This window comes from Myxine glutinosa, chromosome 11 (assembly GCF_964187855.1).
Source record: "Myxine glutinosa chromosome 11, kmMyxGlut1.1, whole genome shotgun sequence".
In the NCBI taxonomy this organism is placed as follows: Eukaryota; Metazoa; Chordata; class Myxini; order Myxiniformes; family Myxinidae; genus Myxine; species Myxine glutinosa.
In genome coordinates, this window is record NC_136271.1 from 134,453,508 (window position 1) to 134,475,811 (window position 22,304).

Below are 22,304 nucleotides of genomic sequence, written 5' to 3' on the forward strand. Positions count from 1 at the left end.
AGATTGGCCATTTTGTAATATTGCATTATTTGGAGTCACAGCTGTAATGGATTGGTCATTCCATTTGAGGCCCATGGGGCTGAGCCAGTCTTTCAAAATGACTCGCCATTGATTTCACGATTGACCATTTTGTAATGTTGCATTCATCGGAGTCGCAGCTGTAATGGATGGGTCGTTCCATTTGGGCAGTCTTGTGAAATGACTCAATAAATGTATCCAATGTCATTTTGTAATGACCAGTGACGTCCTTTCTGCAGGCGTGAAGAAGCAGAACGGATGAGACTTGAAGCAGAGGAGGCTGAAAGACGACAGAGGGAAGAAGACGAAAGGAGAAGGATGGAGGAACAGCAGAATAAGTTGCAAGAAGAGGAGAGGTTGAGACAGGAGCAGCAGAAGTGAGTCCTTGTGTTCTTTTTTTGTCTCTCTGTGTCGCTTTGCTGTTTCGTGGCCATTTCCAGCAACACTGTTTTGGGCAAATTCGAGTGAGTGCGGCCATGGAAGATCGTTTTTACATCTTAGGATTGACGACACCCAGTAGATGCATAATAGTGCAATAGGCGTCACCTCTTGGCCATTTTGAAATGCATGATCGAGCAGACTCATACCGGGGCCGTGTGACTGGGCATTTAGATTTCATCGTCGTACCGTCAATAAGGATCTGGCCAGCATCATTGGGAGGGCTTTGAGAACAATACAACATTAAAAGATGGATTACAATTGCAAAATAGGTTTGTATTTTTATTATGACCTCACCACCATCCCCTTCTTCCCCCACCCACCTCACAATCATTATTTACAAAACGAGACCGGAAGTCTAACAGCAGTGCAGCCGGGCTTGTAAAATATCATAAACCACAAACACATGATTAGCTTTTTAAACAGTCGCTAATGCTGTTTATAACATTAAACAAAGAAATTTGGAGGAATCCCGACATCTGTAAGGTAGGTTTTACTGTACTTGCAGAACAGAGCGAAGATCAAGTGTATTCTATATACCTCACAAGGGTTGGTTTAATAACTTGCTGTCAAAAAGCCGAGGCGAATTCCTTACTTCCGTGGTTGTTAGTCCGTACACCGCTTATCATGGAATCTTGAACCATACACCACTTCAATCCATCAACTTTGTATTCACGACATTGGGATTAAAATGTTATGGTCATATTTACTATATTATTATTACTATTACGAAAACGATACTACTGAAATGATACACTACTGTATTAAGAAACCTGGGCTTAATTTGTCCGAAGCAGTCCGAAGTGTAGGCATAAAGCTTAAGGCCTATACGTACCGTATTGTTGGAAGAGATGTAACGCCATGCTTTCAATATTTGATGGTCATTTTAACATTCGGTTTGTTTGTGTTTCACACTGAATGAAAAACGTGAAGGTAGAGCATGGCGATTGTAATACATGACAGGTTCGACGATATGTTCGGCTTGGACGGCATCTAAACAAAGGTGGGCGGTCCGCTTCGAAAGTCCGCTTATCCGCTGCAGCGGACTAACGTTTTCGAAGCGGATAAGCGAATCGGAACAACCCCCGGAAACCAAAGCGGATAAGCGTACGCGGACTACCGAAAAATTAAAGCGCATCGCGATTCGCCAAATCAGCTGTTAGCCTGAGCCGTTACTCTAGAATTGTGAATATTTATTTAAGTGAATAATAAGTGAAAACTGAATATTTTATTGGACGCTAGAGCGGCAATAACGTCAAGATGGAGAGATTTCTGACTCTCCAGCCCAGCGGCAGTGCCAGGGACAGGCACACGAGCGACGCAAACCAGCAGTCCCAGCACAGCGACATCCACAACCCGGTCGCTCCCGAGCTCTGCCTCGGTCGAGCGCGTGTTCAGCTATGGGTCGGACATCCTCAGGCCTAAGAGGTCGGCCCTGGCTGCACCGAACTTCGAGGCCCTCGTCTTCATGAAGGGCAACCTCCAAATCCTCAAGAAGGCCCACGAGGTGGAGGAGGAAGACGAGGACTAGTCAACAGACTGCTAGTCTGTTGACTAGTAGACTCTCTTGTCAAAGAAAGGACGGGCAAATTGATTTTTCTTTAATGTAACTTGCATATATTAAAATTATATTTAAATTAACTGTAGAGTAGAGTAGAGTCGAGTGGAAAACTTTATTTCAATAAATTTTGAATAAATTTTATTTAAATAAAAATGTATATTTTTGATCTTAAAAGCTTTGTTTGTCTTTGTTGTAGTTAGAAATGGCTATTTAGGCTTAAAAAGCATTAAATTCCCTTTAGAAACGTCAAAAATCGCTTTAAAAACGTCGAAGCGCTTTAAAAAAATCGAATCGAAGCGGATAACCGGTAAGCGGACTAAGATTTTCGGCCGCTGAAGCGGATAAGCGCATCGGACTACACGGGCTGGCGGAGCGGATAAGCGGTAAGCGGACTTAAAATTTTCCGAATCGCGCCCACCTTTACATCTAAATCAAAATGGCGGTGTGTGGAGAGTCAGCCGCCGTACGCCGTAATGACGTCAGACGTTATCACATCACCCTGTCATGTGACCAGATCCTCAGCTTTGATTGGTATACGTTTGAGGGGACATACATACATACATACATACATACATACATACATACATACATACAGACGGACAAACACTGTCCGAGATGGCTTTGCCATAGAGGCTACGCCATAAAAAGCTTCGGTACAGATGTTATCTCGACATCAGAAACTCGGAAGTGGGAATTTTTGCCTCAACTGCGATACTGATTAGATGTGAGTAAATGTGACTTACACATTCGTTAAAATGACAACTACCTTGAGGGTAAGACTCCTTTGCCGAGGAAGTTAACACGGCGACGTCCTCCTGCATTGGCGACACTTTAGAAGGAAGGTTTCTGTGCTGGGATCAAGAAGTTGTTTACGTGCTGGATGCAATGAAGAGGATGCAGTGGTGGTACGTCATCTGTATGTGGAGTGACAAACATTTTGGGTTGACTCGAGTATACATGATGTCTTCTTTGTCCACTTTGTAATTCGCTTCTGCAAAGCCCTTTCTCTTTCAGTGCCAGTCATTCAGCTTTTCTTTCGACCCATCCAGATGTTCCCTTTGCATTGCTCTTCTTCCATGTTTTTTCTTTCCAATGTGCGAATTCAGTACTCCGGCCACAAATAGACTGACAGAAGTGAAGCAATTGCTAAACCCTGCTTTTTACTTTGCATCATGCGTGGAGTAATTCTGGTAAAGCGGTCAGATATCAAAAAACATTATTAAATTTTGGTAGTGGTTTCAGAACCTCAATTTTCATACTAATCACAGAATCTTCTTCTTCTGTTTGTTGTGAAATGCATGATGGTATTCTCTCCCCACACCCAAATACATTGATTTTTTTTTCTTCATCTTAAACACTCCTCCCAGGCAGCAAATAATGTTGGCATTGAATGCCCAGACTTCAACGCAGTTCCAGCAATATGCTGCCCAACAGTTCCCAGGAAACCCAGCGCAGCAGCAGCTCCTCATCAGGCAGCTACAGGAGCAACACTACCTGCAGTATATCCAGCAGCTCTACCAGATGCAGATTGCTCAGCAGGTTTGATCAGGGCCCAATCAGTGTAGTTGTATTATGCAATTATGGTGACCTTTGAAAGGGATTGATAATTTGCTGAGAACCTTGAGGTCACAGCTCGGCCCTACACTTGACGTGCGGATGGAAACAAACTTGTGCTAGAAATAGGCAACAAAATATGGCATTTCGTTGTCGTCATATTCCGATACGAAGTGTATATCGTCACCGAGGGAATAATTTGGTACGTAGTCGCAACTGAAGCAATTTTATCAAATGTAATCGGTGTTTGTTTCCGAAGTGGATTTCTCTCGTTTCTACATGAGAAATTATCCCTGGTGTTGGGCTAGCGGCTAGGGTTGAATTCTCATTTCGTTCATTTGTCTTTATATTAGTATTCCATTTATACAACCTGTTGTAGAAATACTGACTGTTTTGGAATTTGGAATGTGATCGAGCTCTCTTACTGTATTTCATGTTTCTTGACAGAAGCTGAGACCTTAAAGTTGACCATCTGCACAGTTTAGTTATATTTCCTGTATCTTTTGTCCATTTGTTTTCACAAATAGCAGATGCACTTTATTCGATTACAGGTTTCATTCATAATGCATTTGCTGTTCAGGAGGTGTATTTGCCAAGTTGGCCCAGATGACAAGAAATTGCATTTCACTCCGCAGATTATATCTGTCTTTTTTGTATCCTTAGCAGAGGCTCGTTAAGACCTAACACATTTAACATATAATAAAGGGAGCAGGAGACAAGAGGGGGCGAGAGATGGAAGTAGAACAACATTAGAAAACAGAGATATCAGATCTGTGGAAGGGAGTGACTGGGGCAGGGTACACAGGATAAAGAAGATGGACACTGCAAGGACTTTCAGGAAAGAAAACGGAATTTGAAGGAGATGGGTTTGGGGTGTATTAACGGGGGTCGAAAAGATCAAGGTTTTAGATGGGGGATGATATGAGATGGTGATGAACAGATGCTTTGAAGACCTGATGGGAGGAGTGGGATTGAAGAGAGTGAGGGAGTTTGTTCCAGAGGCAGGAAAAAAGAGGAAGGAAAGAGTTAAGGTGAGCAGAGAGTCTTGATTTTGGCAATTTCACCATAAGAGGGTTGCTGGCAAATCTTGGGGGACAGAGCACAGATAGAGCTGGGGGAGCTAAGTCGGAGAGGAGGCGGTAGAAGATAGAAAGACCACCAAGCTGCCTGCAGTGAGAGTGAAAGGCCCTCAGAATAAGATGAGGGAGGAGAGGGGGAGCTGTTGACAGTGTTTTTAGAGATTGCAGAAGAGCTCGGAGAGAGGGCAAAATGAGGAGCGGGAGGACAAAATGCTCTGTGGTGATGATATGAGGCTCAGTGCGGAGTGATATGAGGAGGTGGGGGGGGGGGCGGGCAGAGGGAAGTCGAAGATTGGAAGAGGTGGAGGAATGATTTGGAAGAGAGAGGAAGGGGGAGGAGGCAGCTTTGTGGATACAAGTTAAGAGGCAACTTTGAGGAGTAGGGGACGAGAGGGGGGTTTTGAAAGGGGAGGGGTTTTTGGAGAGATGAGAAGGGGTGAGGTGGGAGATTTGAAGAGGTGGGGTGAGGGGAAGCTAGTGATGGAATCGGGGTGGGAGGGGACATGGAGTGGGATGCTGCTAAGAGATATGGTAGGTAGGATAGGGGCAAGTGTAAGTAGAGGAGGAAACAGACAGGGAAGGGATTGACACTGAAGATGTACAAAAGGAACGCTTGATGAAATACAAACATCCATTGCAAACTGGGGTTTGTGAGAATTACAAGTCAGAGATACGTTTGAAACCGTTAGAGGAGGGGTGATTATAAAGGCAAGTTAAGAGATTGGAGAAATTAAGAACTGCTTGAGATTGATTCTTCTGAATCTGAATGATTGAAAGAACGATTTGATAACAGCCTTTTGAAAAGGAAGAAGAAACGTTAATTGTAATAGAAGAGAGAATGCAACACAGGAGAAGGAAGTTTAACATTTTTAAACAAAAGTGTCAAGACTTTCTGGGTATTCACCGAAATGAGGAAAAGGATGCTGGGAGGATGAAGATTGCAGACAGGTTCAAAAGCAGGAAGAGGAAGAAACAGTAAAACTAAATTGTACAAGCCGAGTGGAGCGTAGTTCGAAAGAACGCTGAGGTGTATATAAGCACTTGGTTGGTACGGGAGGAGGGACTATATATATATATATATATATGACTCCATGGTAAGATCTCCAACCTTTAATTGAACAAACAATGACTCAACGTTTCGATTAACAACATGTGAAGCCACACGCCTCCGTTAATCTTCCTCAAGAGTGATAAAATCATCTCAACATCCCCTTATATGCACAGTGGGCGTGGTATATGCAAAGTGGGGTGGGCAATGCTGGACAGCCAATGAAACCGTATCACACCGCTCTCGTGAACAGAGACGTTACCGACCAAATTCAAAAATCAACCGCATATTAACAGTTCAAAATAATCCTGTAAGCAATGCTGGATTATAACGCAAGTGTTGAGAAAATCCGGAACAATCATTACATTTAATCAAAAGTTAAACTTGCAAACAATTAAATTGTAAATTAAATTAAAACTGTAAATATATTAAAGCCAAAATTTTTTAAGACAAAATAAAATTGTCACCTTATCAAGATCATCACATGTGGCCCTATGCGGTAAAGGTGAATGCGGGAAGGAGGTTGGTTTTAGGGGGGATAAAATGGGGGGGGGCAGAGGGGGTTGGAAGTGGATGGGGGGGGGGGGGTGTGGGAGAGGGGTGGTTTGGAGGGATTGGAGGTGGGAGGGGGCAATTGTCCGAATAAAAACCTTGTGTGATATATTATGTGGACTCGTTGTTCAAAGTACGGAATGCCTGCTTCGTTTACACAAGAGTGGGTCAAAAGCTACCGGTAAGTCAACGACCTCTTGTGTGATCGAGGTAACAGTTTCTTCTGTGTGCCAAGCCTCCAAAACACGTCTTCTGTTTCTGTTGGGTGTGGAGCCCAAAATATCAACCCTGTCCCATAAAGGTGTGTGGCCTTCCTTAAGGCCATGTTTGGCAATAGCAGATCTGCTAGGATAATTACATTCAAATGCTTTTTGGTGTTCAGTAATACGTTGACCTAAGGTCCTCCCGGTTTCACCCACATACTCAGCTCCACAACCACAGGGCACCACGTATACCACCCCTGACCTATCCTTCCTCGGAAGCTTGTCCTTGACCCTCATAAGGGCTTGGCGAAGGGTGAAAATCAAGAGGTCCTCGATCACACAAGAGGTCGTTGACTTACCGGTAGCTTTTGACCCACTCTTGTGTAAACGAAGCAGGCATTCCGTACTTTGAACAACGAGTCCACATAATATATCACACAAGGTTTTTATTCGGACAATTGCCCCCTCCCACCTCCAATCCCTCCAAACCACCCCTCTCCCACACCCCCCCCCCCATCCACTTCCAACCCCCTCTGCCCCCCCCCATTTTATCCCCCCTAAAACCAACCTCCTTCCCGCATTCACCTTTACCGCATAGGGCCACATGTGATGATCTTGATAAGGTGACAATTTTATTTTGTCTTAAAAAATTTTGGCTTTAATATATTTACAGTTTTAATTTAATTTACAATTTAATTGTTTGCAAGTTTAACTTTTGATTAAATGTAATGATTGTTCCGGATTTTCTCAACACTTGCGTTATAATCCAGCATTGCTTACAGGATTATTTTGAACTGTTAATATGCGGTTGATTTTTGAATTTGGTCGGTAACGTCTCTGTTCACGAGAGCGGTGTGATACGGTTTCATTGGCTGTCCAGCATTGCCCACCCCACTTTGCATATACCACGCCCACTGTGCATATAAGGGGATGTTGAGATGATTTTATCACTCTTGAGGAAGATTAACGGAGGCGTGTGGCTTCACATGTTGTTAATCGAAACGTTGAGTCATTGTTTGTTCAATTAAAGGTTGGAGATCTTACCATGGAGTCATTTGGATATACTCCCAACCGCAAATCTTTGCTTATATATATATATATATATCAGTCACTATGCGACCTTCATATCATCAGTGGAGAACCGCCAGCAAGGTGTCCCATACAGCTGCTGCTGCACCTTGCTGGGAGCGATACGCACCGCCTGCCACGCGGTGACGTTATCTCTGGTATCCACTCATCATATGGAGTCGACCTGGTTGCGGTTGGGAGTTACTAATAATGGTATCTGTAATCTGGTTCTCCAACGTAATAAAGGTTCTCGAACCTTTATAATCCGTAATGACGCACTGCTAGATGGTTCCTCTGGAACTTTGCAGGCAAGGCGGACGTGCATGGCGATGACGTCATGTTGTCCGCTCATTAGGGTGGAGAACCAGATTACAGATACCATTATATATATATATATATATATATATATATATATATATATATATATATATATATATATATATATATATATGAATGATCATTTTAAGGCCATTTTCCCCACTAGAGCGGGGGTTAGCCTTGCGGGCCCATGACAATCATGGTTCCCTTTTTGAGGCAATGTTTTTATGGCCGGATACCCTTCTTGACGCCAACCCTTAGTCGCCTCTTACGATGCGCAGGGAAACGGTGTACCTATTCTAAACCGGGGTATACACCGGGATATATATATATACAGTGAAACCTTGACTTACGAGTTTAATTCGTTCTGTGACCGAGCTCGTAACTCAATTTGCTCATTTCTCAAATTAAATTTCCCCATTAAAATGCATTGAAATGCTATTAATCCGTTCCAGCCCCCAAAAAACCACACCAATTTTTTTTGTTACGTGTTTTTAAATAAGAAAAATGTACTTTATAAATAACAAATAATGTATAAACAAGCACAACCTCGTATATACTGTACATAATAAAAGAGAATGTAAAGAAATAAACTGGTTTTATTAAGTGTATTTACCTTGAAGATCAGACGAAGATGCTGGCGGAGGTGGAGGAGATAACTTTTGCCTTTTTCGCCACACTTTCCTCGCTTTCACTTGCAGGGCGTTTCAATAAAAACCTGTCCAACGAGGTTTGTTTCTTCCTCCCTTTCAAAATGTTTCGAAAATGAGTGAGGCAAGTGTCGTTACATAGCGCCAACGCACGACCTGTTGCAACTTTTTCAGGGTGTTTCTTTTCAATAAACTCTGAAATTTTCTCCCACATTCCCAACATTTCCTTAATCTCACTTGTAGCGATAACCACCTCCGCCTCTGGCTCCTCCGTGTTAATTTCCTGCAAAACCTCCGTATTCTGCTGCTGCTGTAGCTTCTTTAATTCCTCCGTTGTCAGTTCCTAGTTGTGCTTCTCGACGAGGTCGTTAACGTCTTCTTCATTCACTTGCAGGCCCATGGACTTTCCGAGGGACACAATCTCCTCCACCACTAACACTTCAGGTTCGAATCCTTCGAAGTCCCTTTCGGACACAACCTCAGGCCACAGCTTCTTCCATGCAGAGTTTAAGGTCCTCCTTGTAACACCCTGCCAGGCCATGTCGATAATTCTGAGGCAGGTCACGATATTGTAGTGATCCTTCCAGAACTCTCGAAGGGTGAGGTTTGTGCTCTCCGTAACCTCAAAGCAGCGCCGGAACAGGTGCTTGGTGAAGAGCTTTTTGAAATTTGAAATCACCTGCTGGTCCATGGGCTGCAGGATAGGGGTGGTGTTGGCTGGAAGGTAGAGGACCTTAATGAACTTAAATTCTTCAAGGATGTCGTCTTCGAGGTTTGGTGGGTGTGCGGGAGCATTGTCAAGGACGAGAAGGGCTTGCAGGGGTAGGTTATTTTCCAAAAGGTACTTCTTGATGGCAGGACCAATGACCAGGTTTACCCACTCCACAAAGAACTGCCTGGTGACCCACGCCTTTGCGTTTGCTCTCCACATAACCTGCAGTTTTTCTTTAAGTATCTTATGAGACTTAAAGGCTCTGGGGTTTTCAGAGTGATATACGAGTAGCGGCTTAATCTTGCAGTCACCACTCGCATTCGCGCACAGTGCAAGGGTTAACCTATCCTTCATGGGTTTGTGGCCTGGCATGCTCTTCTCCTCTGCCGTTATATACGTCCTCCTCGGCATCTTTTTCCAGAAGAGCCCTGTCTCGTCACAGTTGAAGATTTGCTGGGGGATGTATCCTTCAGCTTCTATCAGTTCGGCAAAAGTTATAATAAAATCTTCAGCTGCCTTCACATCCGAGCTTCCTGCCTCACCATGCCTCACGACGGAGTGAATGCCGGTCCTCTTCTTAAAATTATCAAACCATCCCCGACTGGCTTTGAATGACTCTTCCGATGCCTCGTCCGTTGATGTTCCCGCCGTCTGCTGCACCAAATCCCCGTAAATGTCTCGGGCCTTCTCACACATTATGCTCTCGGTCACGGTATCTCCTGCGAGCTGCTTCTCCGTCAACCACACAAACAACAACTTCTCCATCTCTTCATGGACTGAGGTCCGGAGCTTTGAAATAATCGTAACGCCCTTGGCTGGCGTTATAGCCTTTATCGACTCCTTCTGCTTCAAAATCGTACATATCGTAGAAGTACTACGATCGTACTGCCTCGCCAAGTCGACAACACGCACACCTCGCTCATGTTTTTCGACGATTGCGTGTTTTATATCCAAGCACATCATCCTCTTCTTCTTCTCAGTACTGCCCTTGGCACTCAATTTCTTAGGACCCATGGTTAAAACTAAGAAATTTTCCAAAATAACCAAAATGCGAAAACAAAGCAGCAGCGATATACGGCAGAGATGCTTGCACGGCAAGATAACCACGTGACCGGAACCCACCTGGTGGCGGGTGGCGTAAGCTCGTAACTCAGATCTCGGCTCGCATCTCAAAGCAAAAAACCGCCCGAGCGACGGCTCGTATCTCGGAAAACTCGTAAGTTGGTGCACTCGTAAGTCAAGGTTTCACTGTATATATGTGTGTGTGTATGTATGTATATATATATATATATATATATATATATATATATATATATATATATATATATATATATATATATATATATATATATATATATATATATATACTATATACGTAGTGTGTTCAAAAGGTATCCGACCTTTATTTTTCGTGCGTAAAAAAAAAGAAGCTAGGGAGGCGTTGATTGGTGCACGTATGTAGGCGATCCTAATGCACACGCGTGAATTTTTTCCCACCTGCAGAAGCTGTCATTCGACGGCAGACCGCCGATGAGTGAGGACATGTAAGTGAGCGCCGTCGGATTTTAGTTTTTGACAAAATGACGGAAAAACTTGAACAACGCTACTGCATCAAATTTGGTGTTTTTTGGCCTCGGGGATGTTGGATGCTTCCATTGTGATGACTGCAACTTGGTTTCTGGGTCGTACCCATAAACCCAGGACTCATCGCCAGTGATCACTGTGTTGAGGAAGCTGGGATCGCTGTTCACAGTCTCCAGCATGTCCTGTACGATCTCCAAACGGAGTTGCTTCTGCTCAATCGTTAGCAGCTTTGGTACGAACTTCGCTGAGATTCTCCTGAAGCCCAAATCCTCCTTCATAATGGAATGAACGGTGTTGAATCTTGCGGATCGTTTCCACTTGGGAATCGCCAAGCTTTCCACAAAATTTGATGCAGTAGCGTTGTTCAAGTTTTTCCGTCATTTTGTCAAAAACGAAAATCCGACGGCGCTCACTTACATGTCCTCACTCATCGGCGGTCTGCCGTCGAATGACAGCTTCTGCAGGTGGGAAAAAATTCACGCGTGTGCATTAGGATCGCCTACATACGTGCACCAATCAACGCCTCCCTAGCTTCTTTTTTTTTTTACGCACGAAAAATAAAGGTCGGATACTTTTTGAACACAGAGTTATATATATATATATATATATATATATATATATATATATATATATATATATATATATATATATATATATATATATATGGTAGCGTACGCTGGATCAGCACGTCGCTACATCTTTGGACGGCTCCTCAGCACCATCCCGACACACACCACTGTGTGTGTGCTATGGAATGAGGTGTTTTTTTTACGGTGGCCGGAGTGCAAATACTAACACCAACCTCCTTGAGAGAGGACCCAGTACCCTGGTTTTCATTTCGCCGACCTCGGAAGGATGACAGGCTGAGTCAACCCCACCTGGTATTAATTCAACAGCTGAACGGGATTCAAACTCAGGACCTGAGGATCCCAAGCCTGCCTCCCTAACCATTAGGCCAACACCAGGTTGGCCCAAAATGGAGGAACTCCTTTTTATTTATTTATCTTATTTTATTAATTTTTTAAAATATATTTAAGTCATTAAACATGGGGTATATTTGAGGGAGGAATTAAGGGGTGAAAATAAAAAGATTGAAGGTAGTACAGAGAAAGGGTGATCGTGGACACACGACTAATGAGGGAACCGGGCAGGTCTCAAAAAGTCCGACAAATACTCACAGATTTGCAAGAATTTGAAAACAAAACCAAACTAGAAGCACACAGTAAACAGACACACCAAAATAAACAGGAGGAGATCGACAAAACGATCAGGAGTATTTATCATTGAGGAAAACTGAGGAAGGAGTTGAAAATCGGCACGACCGAGCACAAGGAACCGGAATTCCAATCCTTGTTAGTCGTGATGTTGTCCTGCTAATCAACACATTTTGAGTTTGACTTTTCAATCTGAGGATGACTTTTCTCGTTTTCGTCAGGCTGCTGCATTGAAAGAACAAGAAGGTGGATCAACAAAACCAGGAAACGAAGCACAAGTGCAGGATGACACATGTGCAGATCGGCCACCTGTCACTGCAGGAGAGGATGTGTTGGACAATGGACATGAAGGTACACATTGAGCACTCGTGCAAGCAGAGCGGAACACCGGTACTGTTTGTACTGCAACATTCAATCGTACCACAAATGAATGCTGTGTCTTTCACATCTTTTTCCTCCATGTCGAAGCAAAAATAAAAAAAGTAAATGCAAAAAATCAAACGTGCAAACCAAAAAATCAGCAAAAACGTAAACGGGTTGGTTGGGCTACAAAATTAAATGAAATGACCTCATTTCCTTGCTTGAGGTGGTACAGAATTGTCTGACCACTCATTACACTCGTGTAGTCCCATAGAGACTGTGTACTGTTTGTATGTTCATTTTCATTGTATACGGAAAATAAGTACTCGTATTTAAATGCAATTGGTTCGATTCCCGACAGAGGATCGATCTTCGGAGACAGACAATCTACTTTTGAACAGATGTGAAAGCCAAGCTCTGCCCCTCTCTTCGCAAAGGGGGGAGGGGCGGGAACCTAATATACAATACTTGATCACACGAAGAAGCATTACTTGATGTTTTTACATCAATTTGATGAAGTGAAATTTTGTATTATGGTGTTGACCTTTCGTCTGTGTGTGGGAAAAATTCAGGTGGTTGGAAATATATGAGGAAGAGGCAAACAAGGAAAACCGTCGTGTGCAGCATGATACTTGCGAAATAAATAAAAAAACAGTGGCAATGGAAACAGCAATTTGGTAATTCTGAAAATTGGACCTATCAAGTGGTTTACATGATAGAATGTTGTGCATAACAAATTTGGTTGATACCTTTCCTAATTGTGGCCTTAATAGTTGTGTATATTTTGGATGGCATTGACCTTTGACAAATTTTGACCTGATTTTATTATACACATACACCCAAGTAAGCTGTGTAAGTTTCAATCTGATATCTTGAAAAACTCCTGAGGTTTGGCATTAATAAAATCACAAATATATCCCATTTTATTACAATGGGAAGAAATTGTAGTCATGGACACAGTTTTCTCTCTGCCACGCGCGGCTCTTCTCTCTGCCACGCGCGGCTCTTCTCTCTGCCATGCGCGGCCCTTCTTTCTTCCACGCGCATATACGCATTTTCCACGCGCATATTCCACGCGCGGCCCTTCCACGCACATATATATACAGTGCATTCAGAAAGTATTCAGACCCCTTCACTTTTTTCACATTTTGTTATGTTGCAGCCTCATGCTGAAATCGTTCAAATTCATTTTTTCCCTCATCAATCTACACTCAATACCCCATAATGACAAAGAGAAAACAGGATTTTAGAAAGTTTTGCAAATTTATTAAAAAGAAAAAACTGAAATATCACATTGACAGAAGTATTCAGACCCTTTGCTGACACTTGAAATTTAGCTCAGGTGCTTCCCATTTCTCTTGATCATCTTCGAGATGTTTCTACACCTTGATTAGAGTCCACCTGTGGTAAATTCAATTGATTGGACATGATTTGGAAAGGCACACACCTGTCTATATAAGGTCTCACAGCTGATAATGCATATCGGAGTAAAAACCAAGCCATGAGGTCGAAGGAACTGCCTGCAGAGCTCAGAGACAAGATTGTGTGGAGGCACAGATCTGGGGAAGCCGACAAAAAAATTTCTACTGCATTGAAGGTTCCCAAGAGCACAGTGGCCTCCATAATTTTTAAATGAAGAAGTTTGGAACAACCAGGACTCTTCCTAGAGCTGGCCGCCCGGCCAAATTGAGCAATCGGGGGAGAAGGGCCTTGGTAAGAGAGGTGACCAAGAACCCGATGGTCACTCTGGCTGAGCTCCACAGATCCTGTGTGGAGATGGGAGAAACTTCCAGAAGGACAACCATCACTGCAACACTCCACCGATCTGGGCTTTATGGCAGAGTGGCTAGACGGAAGCCTCTCATCAGTGAAAGACACATGAAAGCCCGCTTGGAGTTTGCAAAAAAGCACTGAAAGGACTCTCAGACTGTGAGAAACAAGATTCTGTGGGCTTCTGTGGAAACACACTGACACGGCACCATCCTGATTTGCTACGGAATGAGGTGTTTTTATGGTGGCCCGGAGTGTACATCCTGCCACCAACCTCCTTGAGAGAGGACCCAGTACCCTGGTGCTCATTTTGCCGACCTCGGAAGGATGACAGGCTTAGTCAACCCCACCTGGTGTTAATTCAACAGCTGAACGGGATTCAAACTCAGGACCTTGGGACCCTAAGCCCGCCACCCTAACCATTAGGTCAACACCAAGAGGAATGAATCATTGTTGAATATTGGTGCTAATCCTGTGGATGGGAATGTAAAGTCAGCTGTCCCATCTGCATTTGCTTAATCGATCCAACGGTATCTTTTCACCCATTTCACATTTCCTGCCTCGAGTAAATCTAGTATAAAAATGGGCATGACTGATTATGTTTCATCTTGTGTATAGTTAACAAAGCAAAGTGCAGGAGAAGGCCGTTCTGCCCATCCTGCCTGTGCTTGGTCCCCTTCCAGCACTCTTGATATTTTCTTGCTTTTGTCTCCATCCTTTTTTAATCTCTCTCTAGAGAGCCGACCGTGCCTGGCAGCTCCATCAATGTGGACCCGTCCACAGATCAGGGACTTCAAGGAAAAGGTTCGACAAGATGCCGAATCGGTAATTACAGTTGGGCGTGGGGAAGTGGTGACGGTACGAGTACCGACACATGATGAAGGCTCCTACCTTTTCTGGGAATTTGCAACTGACCATTATGACGTGGGCTTCGGAGTGTGCTTTGAGTGGAGTGAAGGACAGGCGGGTCCACCCAACGTTCATCTGAGCGAATCCAGCGAGGAAGAGGAGGATGAGGGTGAGATTGTTTAAGCACAAGTTACCATGCACCATATTAATCACATTGAGTGATTCAAATGCAGAATCGTGCTTCAAGTATGCCCTTTTATCATGCCTTTTAACTACTTAGTGTATGAAGTGCCCCTGGGGCACCCTCATGTTGACTGCATTTGTGTTGAGTTGGGTATATACTTGGTTAAAATGAGCAGCCCTGCGAGATCTATCGATTTCTGATGTTTTTATATGTTTTTTTCAACCTAGAAAGTAAATCGATTTGAAGGTTTTCAAATCCAGTGATCAAAACTTTGAGCTCCACTTATGGGCAGGTGAATGGAGTACTACCAAAACCCTTGTAATTGCTGCTCGAGATGCATCTAAATCTTTCGACTCTCAGGTTTTAAATGTGTATATATATATATATATATATATATACACACACACAATATATTAAAAAGACAGGGAGAGAGGGGGGTCAAATATTTCTCTTTGGAGTTTGACCGTTTTTTTTGTTTTTGTTTTTTTTTTCTCCCTGAATCAAACTTTGGGTGGTTAATTGGATGGAAATTAGTGGGCGATGAGAGTTGCACCTTTGGAAAGGGCAGGAAAAACTGAGTCGATTAAGCCTAACTTGGTTTTTTCCCTTTGTTTTTGAAATTTCGATTTCCAAGGGCTCACTTTTAAGTCGTTAAACATGCTCTAAATAAAACAAATATAACCCAACAGCTTGTAATGCAATGGACTCGTCGCCTTCAACTCACAAAGTTATTACCTCCGCCACCAAAGGTGGATCAGATATTATGTCGTTTTTTTTTTTTTTTTTTTTTTTTTCAAGTTGCAAAATGCAATTCGTATTGATCCATGAATAATACACCACATAAAGGCCTAGCCGAGCATGAGACATACACCCGTAATTCCAGTTGTAACACCATCTTAGTACACCACCATTTTACTAAATCTGCCATCCAGATGCCTAGTGTCTGGCATTCAGTCCATCGCCTATGGATGTCAGACAGCAGATGGAGTCAAATGTATGGGTTATGTTGTTCAACTTCCGTCAACGAAGTAATGAGGCAGGTTGAGTGCTGGGCACCACAGGAATGACATGCATGTCCATAGAGGCCTAGTAACGCTCTAATGATGTCCCAGACATAATGCCATAATGATGTCCTAGCGAAAAGAGCGTGACAGACAAATGGACCGACAGACGGAGAAATCCGGCTTCTTTAATATAAAGTTAAAACTAGAACGGCACTCTTCAACATCATGACGTCGACTGATATGCCTCCGCCCCCATTATTACATCATTACAATTCTTGTACCAAGTTTGATTTAAATCCATTCAGCTGTTCTCAAGTTATCACATTTTTACCTCGCATGACCTCTGACATTTGGCCTTTGACCTTGGGACCCAAAAATCGAATCATTTAATCTTTACATCATTATACATATCTGTACCAACTTTTAAATGGATCCCTTTAGCCATTCTCAAGTTATAGACCTATTACAGACTTTGACCTTTGACCTCTTGTCCCCAAAATCTAATTAATCTTTACAACATTATACATACCTGTCCCAAGTTTGAATTCGATCATTTCAGCCGTTCTCAAGTTATAGACATATTACAGACTTTGACCGCTTGACCCCAAAATTCAATCAGTTCATCATTACACCATTTTACATAACTGTACCAAATTTGGTCAGAATCCTCTCACTGGTTCACAAGTTATCACGGTAACAGTATTTTTACCTAACATGACCTCTGACCTTTGGCATTTTACCTCGTGACCCCAAAATATATTCATTTCATCTTTACCTCATTATACACTACCGGTCAAAACTTTTAGAACACCTCAGTTTTTCTAGTTTTTATTGAAATTTACGCAGTTTAATGTCCAGTGAATAACGTGAAATGGTACGAAGGTAAGCAGCAAACTGCTCGAGGTTAAAAAAAAAAAAAGGTTTAGCTTAGCAAAAACGGGAAAATAATGTAAATTGCACAGTTATATTGTAAACAAAGGCCTTCTTCAGGGAACAAGTAATGGGTCAACAACTTACAGCTGCTCTGCAGCAATGTAAGTAAATTAAGCCTTGAAAGTTGATGCAAACAATTCCTACAGGTGTCCCAACCTCTGCTGATTACTTGATTACAAATCCCCTGTCTGTATAAAAGCAGTATTGGAACAGACTGTTATTACACCCTCTGAAGCATTATTTGGACAATATTGTACTGCAGGAAGTAGTATATTGGAAACTGGAGGAAACTCTGACAGGAAGAGGTCTGGCAGACCCAAAGCCACAACAGAATCAGAAGACAAGTTTCTGAGAGTCAACAGCTTGTGTGATAGGCGGCTCACAGGGCAACAGCTTCAAGCACAGCTTCACACTGGTCGAAGTAAGCAAGTCTCAGTTTCAACTGTGAAGAGAAGACTTTGAGCTGCAGGTTTGACAGTAAGAAAGCCATTGCTAAGATGTCAAAATAAGAAAAAGAGGCTTGCCTGGGCCATAAAGCACCGCCAGTGGATTACTGAACACTGGAGGAAGGTCTTATGGACCGATTTAATCAAAATTTGAAATCTGAGGTTCATCACGCAGGGTTTTTGTATGCCGTCAAGTAGGCGAAAGGATGGTTCCTCAGTGTGTGACACCAACTGTCAAACATGGAGGAGGAAGCGTGATGGTCTGGGGCTCTTTTGCTGGATCCAAAGTCGGCGAGTTGCGCAGAGTGACTGACACCCTGAACCAAAAGGGCTACCACAGCATTTTGCAGTGCCATGCAATAACCTCTGGCATACGCCTAGTTGGTCAGGGGTTCATCCTACAGCAAGATAATGACCATAAACCAGGCTATGTCAAAACTACCTTCGAGGAAAAGAACAAGACGGTAGGCTTCAAATCAGGGAATGGCCAGCACAGTCTCCAGACTTAAACCACATCGAGCTGGTTTGGGATGAACTGGACAGAAGGGTGAAAGCAAAGCAACCTACAAGTGCAACACATTTGTGGGAACTTCTGCAACAGTGTTGGGAAGAACTTCCCGAACAATATTTGATTTCCATTGTAGAAAGAATGCCACGAGTGTGTTCGGCGGTTATATCTGCAAAAGGTGGCGACTTTGCTGAGTCAAAAATTTAAATTAAATTTTGTTAAACAAAATGATTCTATGATTTCTTTTTTATCTCCAATTGTTTATTTGTTGTATGCTTAATTTAAGAGTACATTGAGACATTAAACTGCGTAAGTTTCAAAACAAACTGGAAAAATTGAGGTGTTCTAAAACTTTTGACCGGTAGTGTACATACCTTTGCCAAGTTTGACTAAGATCCCTTCAGCCGTTGTCAGGTTATCGCGGTAACGAAAACTTATCACAGGCGGACGGGCGGACAGCCGGACGGATAACCTGAAAACATAATGCCTCTGGCGACTTCGTCGGCAGAGGCATACAAATGCACTTCCTCCACAAAAGTAGCTGCAGTTGTCTGCATTTATCCTATTGCTTTTAGCCCGTGTCGGCCTCAACTTGGGCCTGAGTAAGACATTTAATAGTTATCTGCCAGATTGAAAAAGTGAAGCTGTGAAAATATCTGGACAACTTGTTTTGGGATTTTATCTTACAATTGACATTTACGTTGATCCCCTTGATGTGTTCTTGAAGAAACTTCTCTTATTTTCATTCTACAGTAAATAACGTTTGTGAAGTGTTGTGTTCAAAGATTTCATTTATGTTCATTCATTGTTTTTGCCCCCTCCCCCTCCTCCCCACGCAATCGCTTTCTCTTCAATCTGCAGTGGAAGTTGATCCACCTGGTGAGGTGGCAGGCAATGGAGATGTCACCACAGATGGTGGTGCTGGTTCTGGTGGTGCTGGTGAACAAAGTGCTAAAGCTTTGGTGCAAGAAGTGGTTCCGGTGTATCGGCGCGATTGCCACGTTGAAGTTTATGCTGGCAGCCACCAATATCCGGGCAGGGGTGTCTACCTGCTCAAATTCGACAACTCCTACTCACTGTGGCGTTCCAAAACTGTATACTACCGTGTCTATTATACCCGATAAACCAATAGAAGACGATGGATGGAGAAGGACTGGTCGGGCTGTAAAAACGTAAAGTTGTGCTCAGAGTAAGGGAGGGAGGCTTCGGTCAACTGGGTGGTTGACCGAGCAAGAGCAAGAGGACCGGGAGGGTGAGGGAGAAATTAAGATTCTCTATCAGGTGTTCAGGATGATTTGAAATTGCGACGTGCACGGGCCAATGCAGGTTGCCCAAAAGTCGTTCTGTGATTACTGTTTCAACATTTGCTGTTGTGAGGAGGCATATGGAGATGATGTATAAATATACAGTGGGATTAGCATCAACTTTCATAATATAATTGTATTTCTACCCCAAATTGGTGCGAGTTTGATTGAAGATGTGTTTCTCGGCGTGGGTGCAAAGAGGTCCCTGTTTGCCGGTGGGAGATTAGGGGGAGGTCTTGCACTATTTATTGGGAATCCAAAAGGAAGACTCCCTTTAAAAATGTGGTTCATTCCACAATGCTTCACCTGCGCCCTCTCTGAGTTCGCACATGTATATAACTCGGACGTGGACTCGGAACCGTTGGGCCTGGCGTTTTGGCAAGGGATTGGGCTGTAGTTGCAAAGCTTTTCATTTAGTCTGTCCGTTCATGTTGTGTTTCTGTGCTTCTTGCAGTCCTAAATGCGTACGGCCTCCTCCTGCCAGTGACGCAACTCATTGAGCCGGCGGTGCAGTGAACAACCGGACAAGGCCAACTGGCATTGCAGTAGTGGCTGTGACTTTCTGTAGTGGCTAAGACGTGTCGGGGGAAACGTTCAAACGCTCGAGAGGCTGTACAAGGTCATTTAAACGACCCGACCTTTCAAGGTGGAAAACTGAAGTGGCTTTCCGACTTTGACTCGTGAGTAATGCCGGAAATGATCATTTCTTGTGCTTGCAATGATCATTGCATCGGGCATTTGGTGTGAGCATTATTTATTTGTTTTTTTTTGTTTGTTTTTTGTTTTTGCAACGACATTTCTCCCACACACGTGCATGTCGTCCACCTGTGTACGGTAATGTGCTGCTGGTATGTTACTGCTACTGTACAATGGGTGCCAAGATGATGGATAGTATGTGAACACTGGTGTCAATTTATAAATCGGAGACATTTGTATCACAAGTACATCTGCCTTGTTTTTTTTTCTGTTGGTTGATTTGTTTCTTCCACTCTGCGTCGCGAGTTCGGATGTTGCTCGATCGCGTAATTTCCATGAAATTTGAGTTTGTTCTTCTCTTGCTCCCACATGAAGCGATGACGCTCGGTGTGTGTTGCTCGATCATCGAAGGGAACGGCTGGTGCTTTGCCGCCGCTTGTGCTTGTGGACGTTATCTCAGTGCGTCAGGTGTTTGTTGTTTTTGTTAAATTGGCGACGTCACTTCCATCGTGGCCAAGCGCACATCAGGGTAGAGTATTTGCTTTTGTACTCTTGGGTTGAGCTGGAAAAGGAATGAAAAAGGACTTGTGGGGGGGGCGGGGGGGGGGGGGGAGAGGAGTGCTTCCACTGACTGTTAAAATCGAGCTTAATTGATTACCAATGTCGCTTGCTTGATTGTTCTTGCTGTTGGAGCTGGGGATGAGTCTGGTAGTTTGTTAGTAAATAGAAACTTTGGTGTGAAAGAATGGCCTTCTAATTGATAAGCCAGTGCTATGTCTCCATAATCATGAACGTCATTATCCATTTATACTGTACACTGCCGCATTAGGGTGGTTCAGATTTGAACTGTCTAGTCTTCTGCTCTAATAAGAAAGATCTTTTTCTTCCCATTCCTCTTTTTCCTTCTTCTTCCTTCTTCCTTCTTCTTCCTTTCTCCCCTTCCTTCCTCTCCTTACTTCCTCTCCTTACTTCCTTCCTCTTCTTCTTTCCTCCCCTTACGTCCTTACATCCTTCCTCTCCTTCCTTTCCTTCATCTCCTTCCTTCATCTCCTCTTCCTCCCACACCTGTGTAATGAAGAATGAATGAATGAATGATCGTTTTAAGGCCATTTTCCCCGCTAGAGCAGGGGTTAGCCTTGCGGGCCCCATGACAATCATGGTTCCCTGTTTGAGGCAATGTTTTTATGGCCGGATGCCCTTCCTGACGCCAACCCTTGGTCACGCTCTTCGATGCGCAGGGATACGGTGTACCTACTCTAAGCCGGGGTACACACCGTGATCATTCATCCCAGCAAGCTGGTACTCAATTTGCCGACCTCGGAAGGATGACAGGCTGAGTAAACCCCCCTGGCGTTAATTCAGCGATCGACCGGGATTTGAACCCAGGATCCTAGGATCCCAAGCCGGCACCCTAACCGCTAAGCCAACACCAGGCTGCGTAATGAAGAATGATCTATGTAAATTAATTATTCAGCGAAATGTATTTTTATAACTGTTATGAATACCCATAATCGTGTATTTCCTGCTTTAATGCATTTGCTGAAAATCAGGATGGTGGATAGTGGAGTGGGATGACCATGGAAGAGGCCTGTCAGGGAAAATGTCAAGCCTGTTATCTTAGACTGGTTGCACACTATGGTAGTGATTGCCTGTCAAGAACATCCGTATTGAAGAGCACTCTGCAGGCAAGACTTTATTTTTGACGAGTGGAGGCCTTTAATAATGATATCCTGCAATGGCTATCTGCACGTCCAAAATAGTTATTTTACTGAAGGGATGTGAAAGATTCAACACTGAAGAGACAAGTGTTGAAAGCTGTAGAATACCTTGAAAAGTAACGTGAGCATCATTTTATTTGTTGTTGTTGTTGTTGTCAGTGTTGGTGTTGTTGGTGTTACTGCTGTTGGTGTTGCTGCTGTTTCATATCAATGGTACAAGATATTGGCAAAGGTCCAGGTCAAGATGTAAACGCGATCTTTCTACAAGGATCTGCATCTGATATTCTTACAAACTGCCACGTCTAATTCCTGTTGCCTTTGAGTTTGTTCTGTCACAAATTTAGATGCTGAGCAACAGAAAAGAAGCATTATTTTGCCGTTTCCAGCCCTCGTGTGGCATTTCGGATGAGAAGGCCATTGGCTTTGGCTCTCTTCAGTCCTTCGTTCGCACCATGACATTGTGCCACTTTGTTGTGTGAACTTTTGAGGACCCAGACTTGCTGGTATGTCTGCACTTGTGTTGCAAATGGTGT

The 22,304-nt window shown here is 43.4% G+C and overlaps 1 protein-coding gene across 1 annotated transcript in view; it reads left to right on the forward strand.

Moving 5' to 3' along the window:
* ACBD3 (acyl-CoA binding domain containing 3) overlaps positions 1-20,298 on the forward strand; it is a 29,267-nt gene extending 8,969 nt beyond the window's left edge. The window contains exons 4-8 of the mRNA XM_068130990.2: positions 258-395; positions 3,385-3,556; positions 12,221-12,350; positions 14,866-15,147; positions 18,915-20,298. Coding sequence (XP_067987091.2) covers positions 258-395; positions 3,385-3,556; positions 12,221-12,350; positions 14,866-15,147; positions 18,915-19,177 — 985 coding nt within the window. The 3' untranslated portion in view covers positions 19,178-20,298. The remainder of the gene's footprint in view (positions 1-257; positions 396-3,384; positions 3,557-12,220; positions 12,351-14,865; positions 15,148-18,914) is intronic.
* Positions 20,299-22,304: the final 2,006 nt, after the last annotated feature.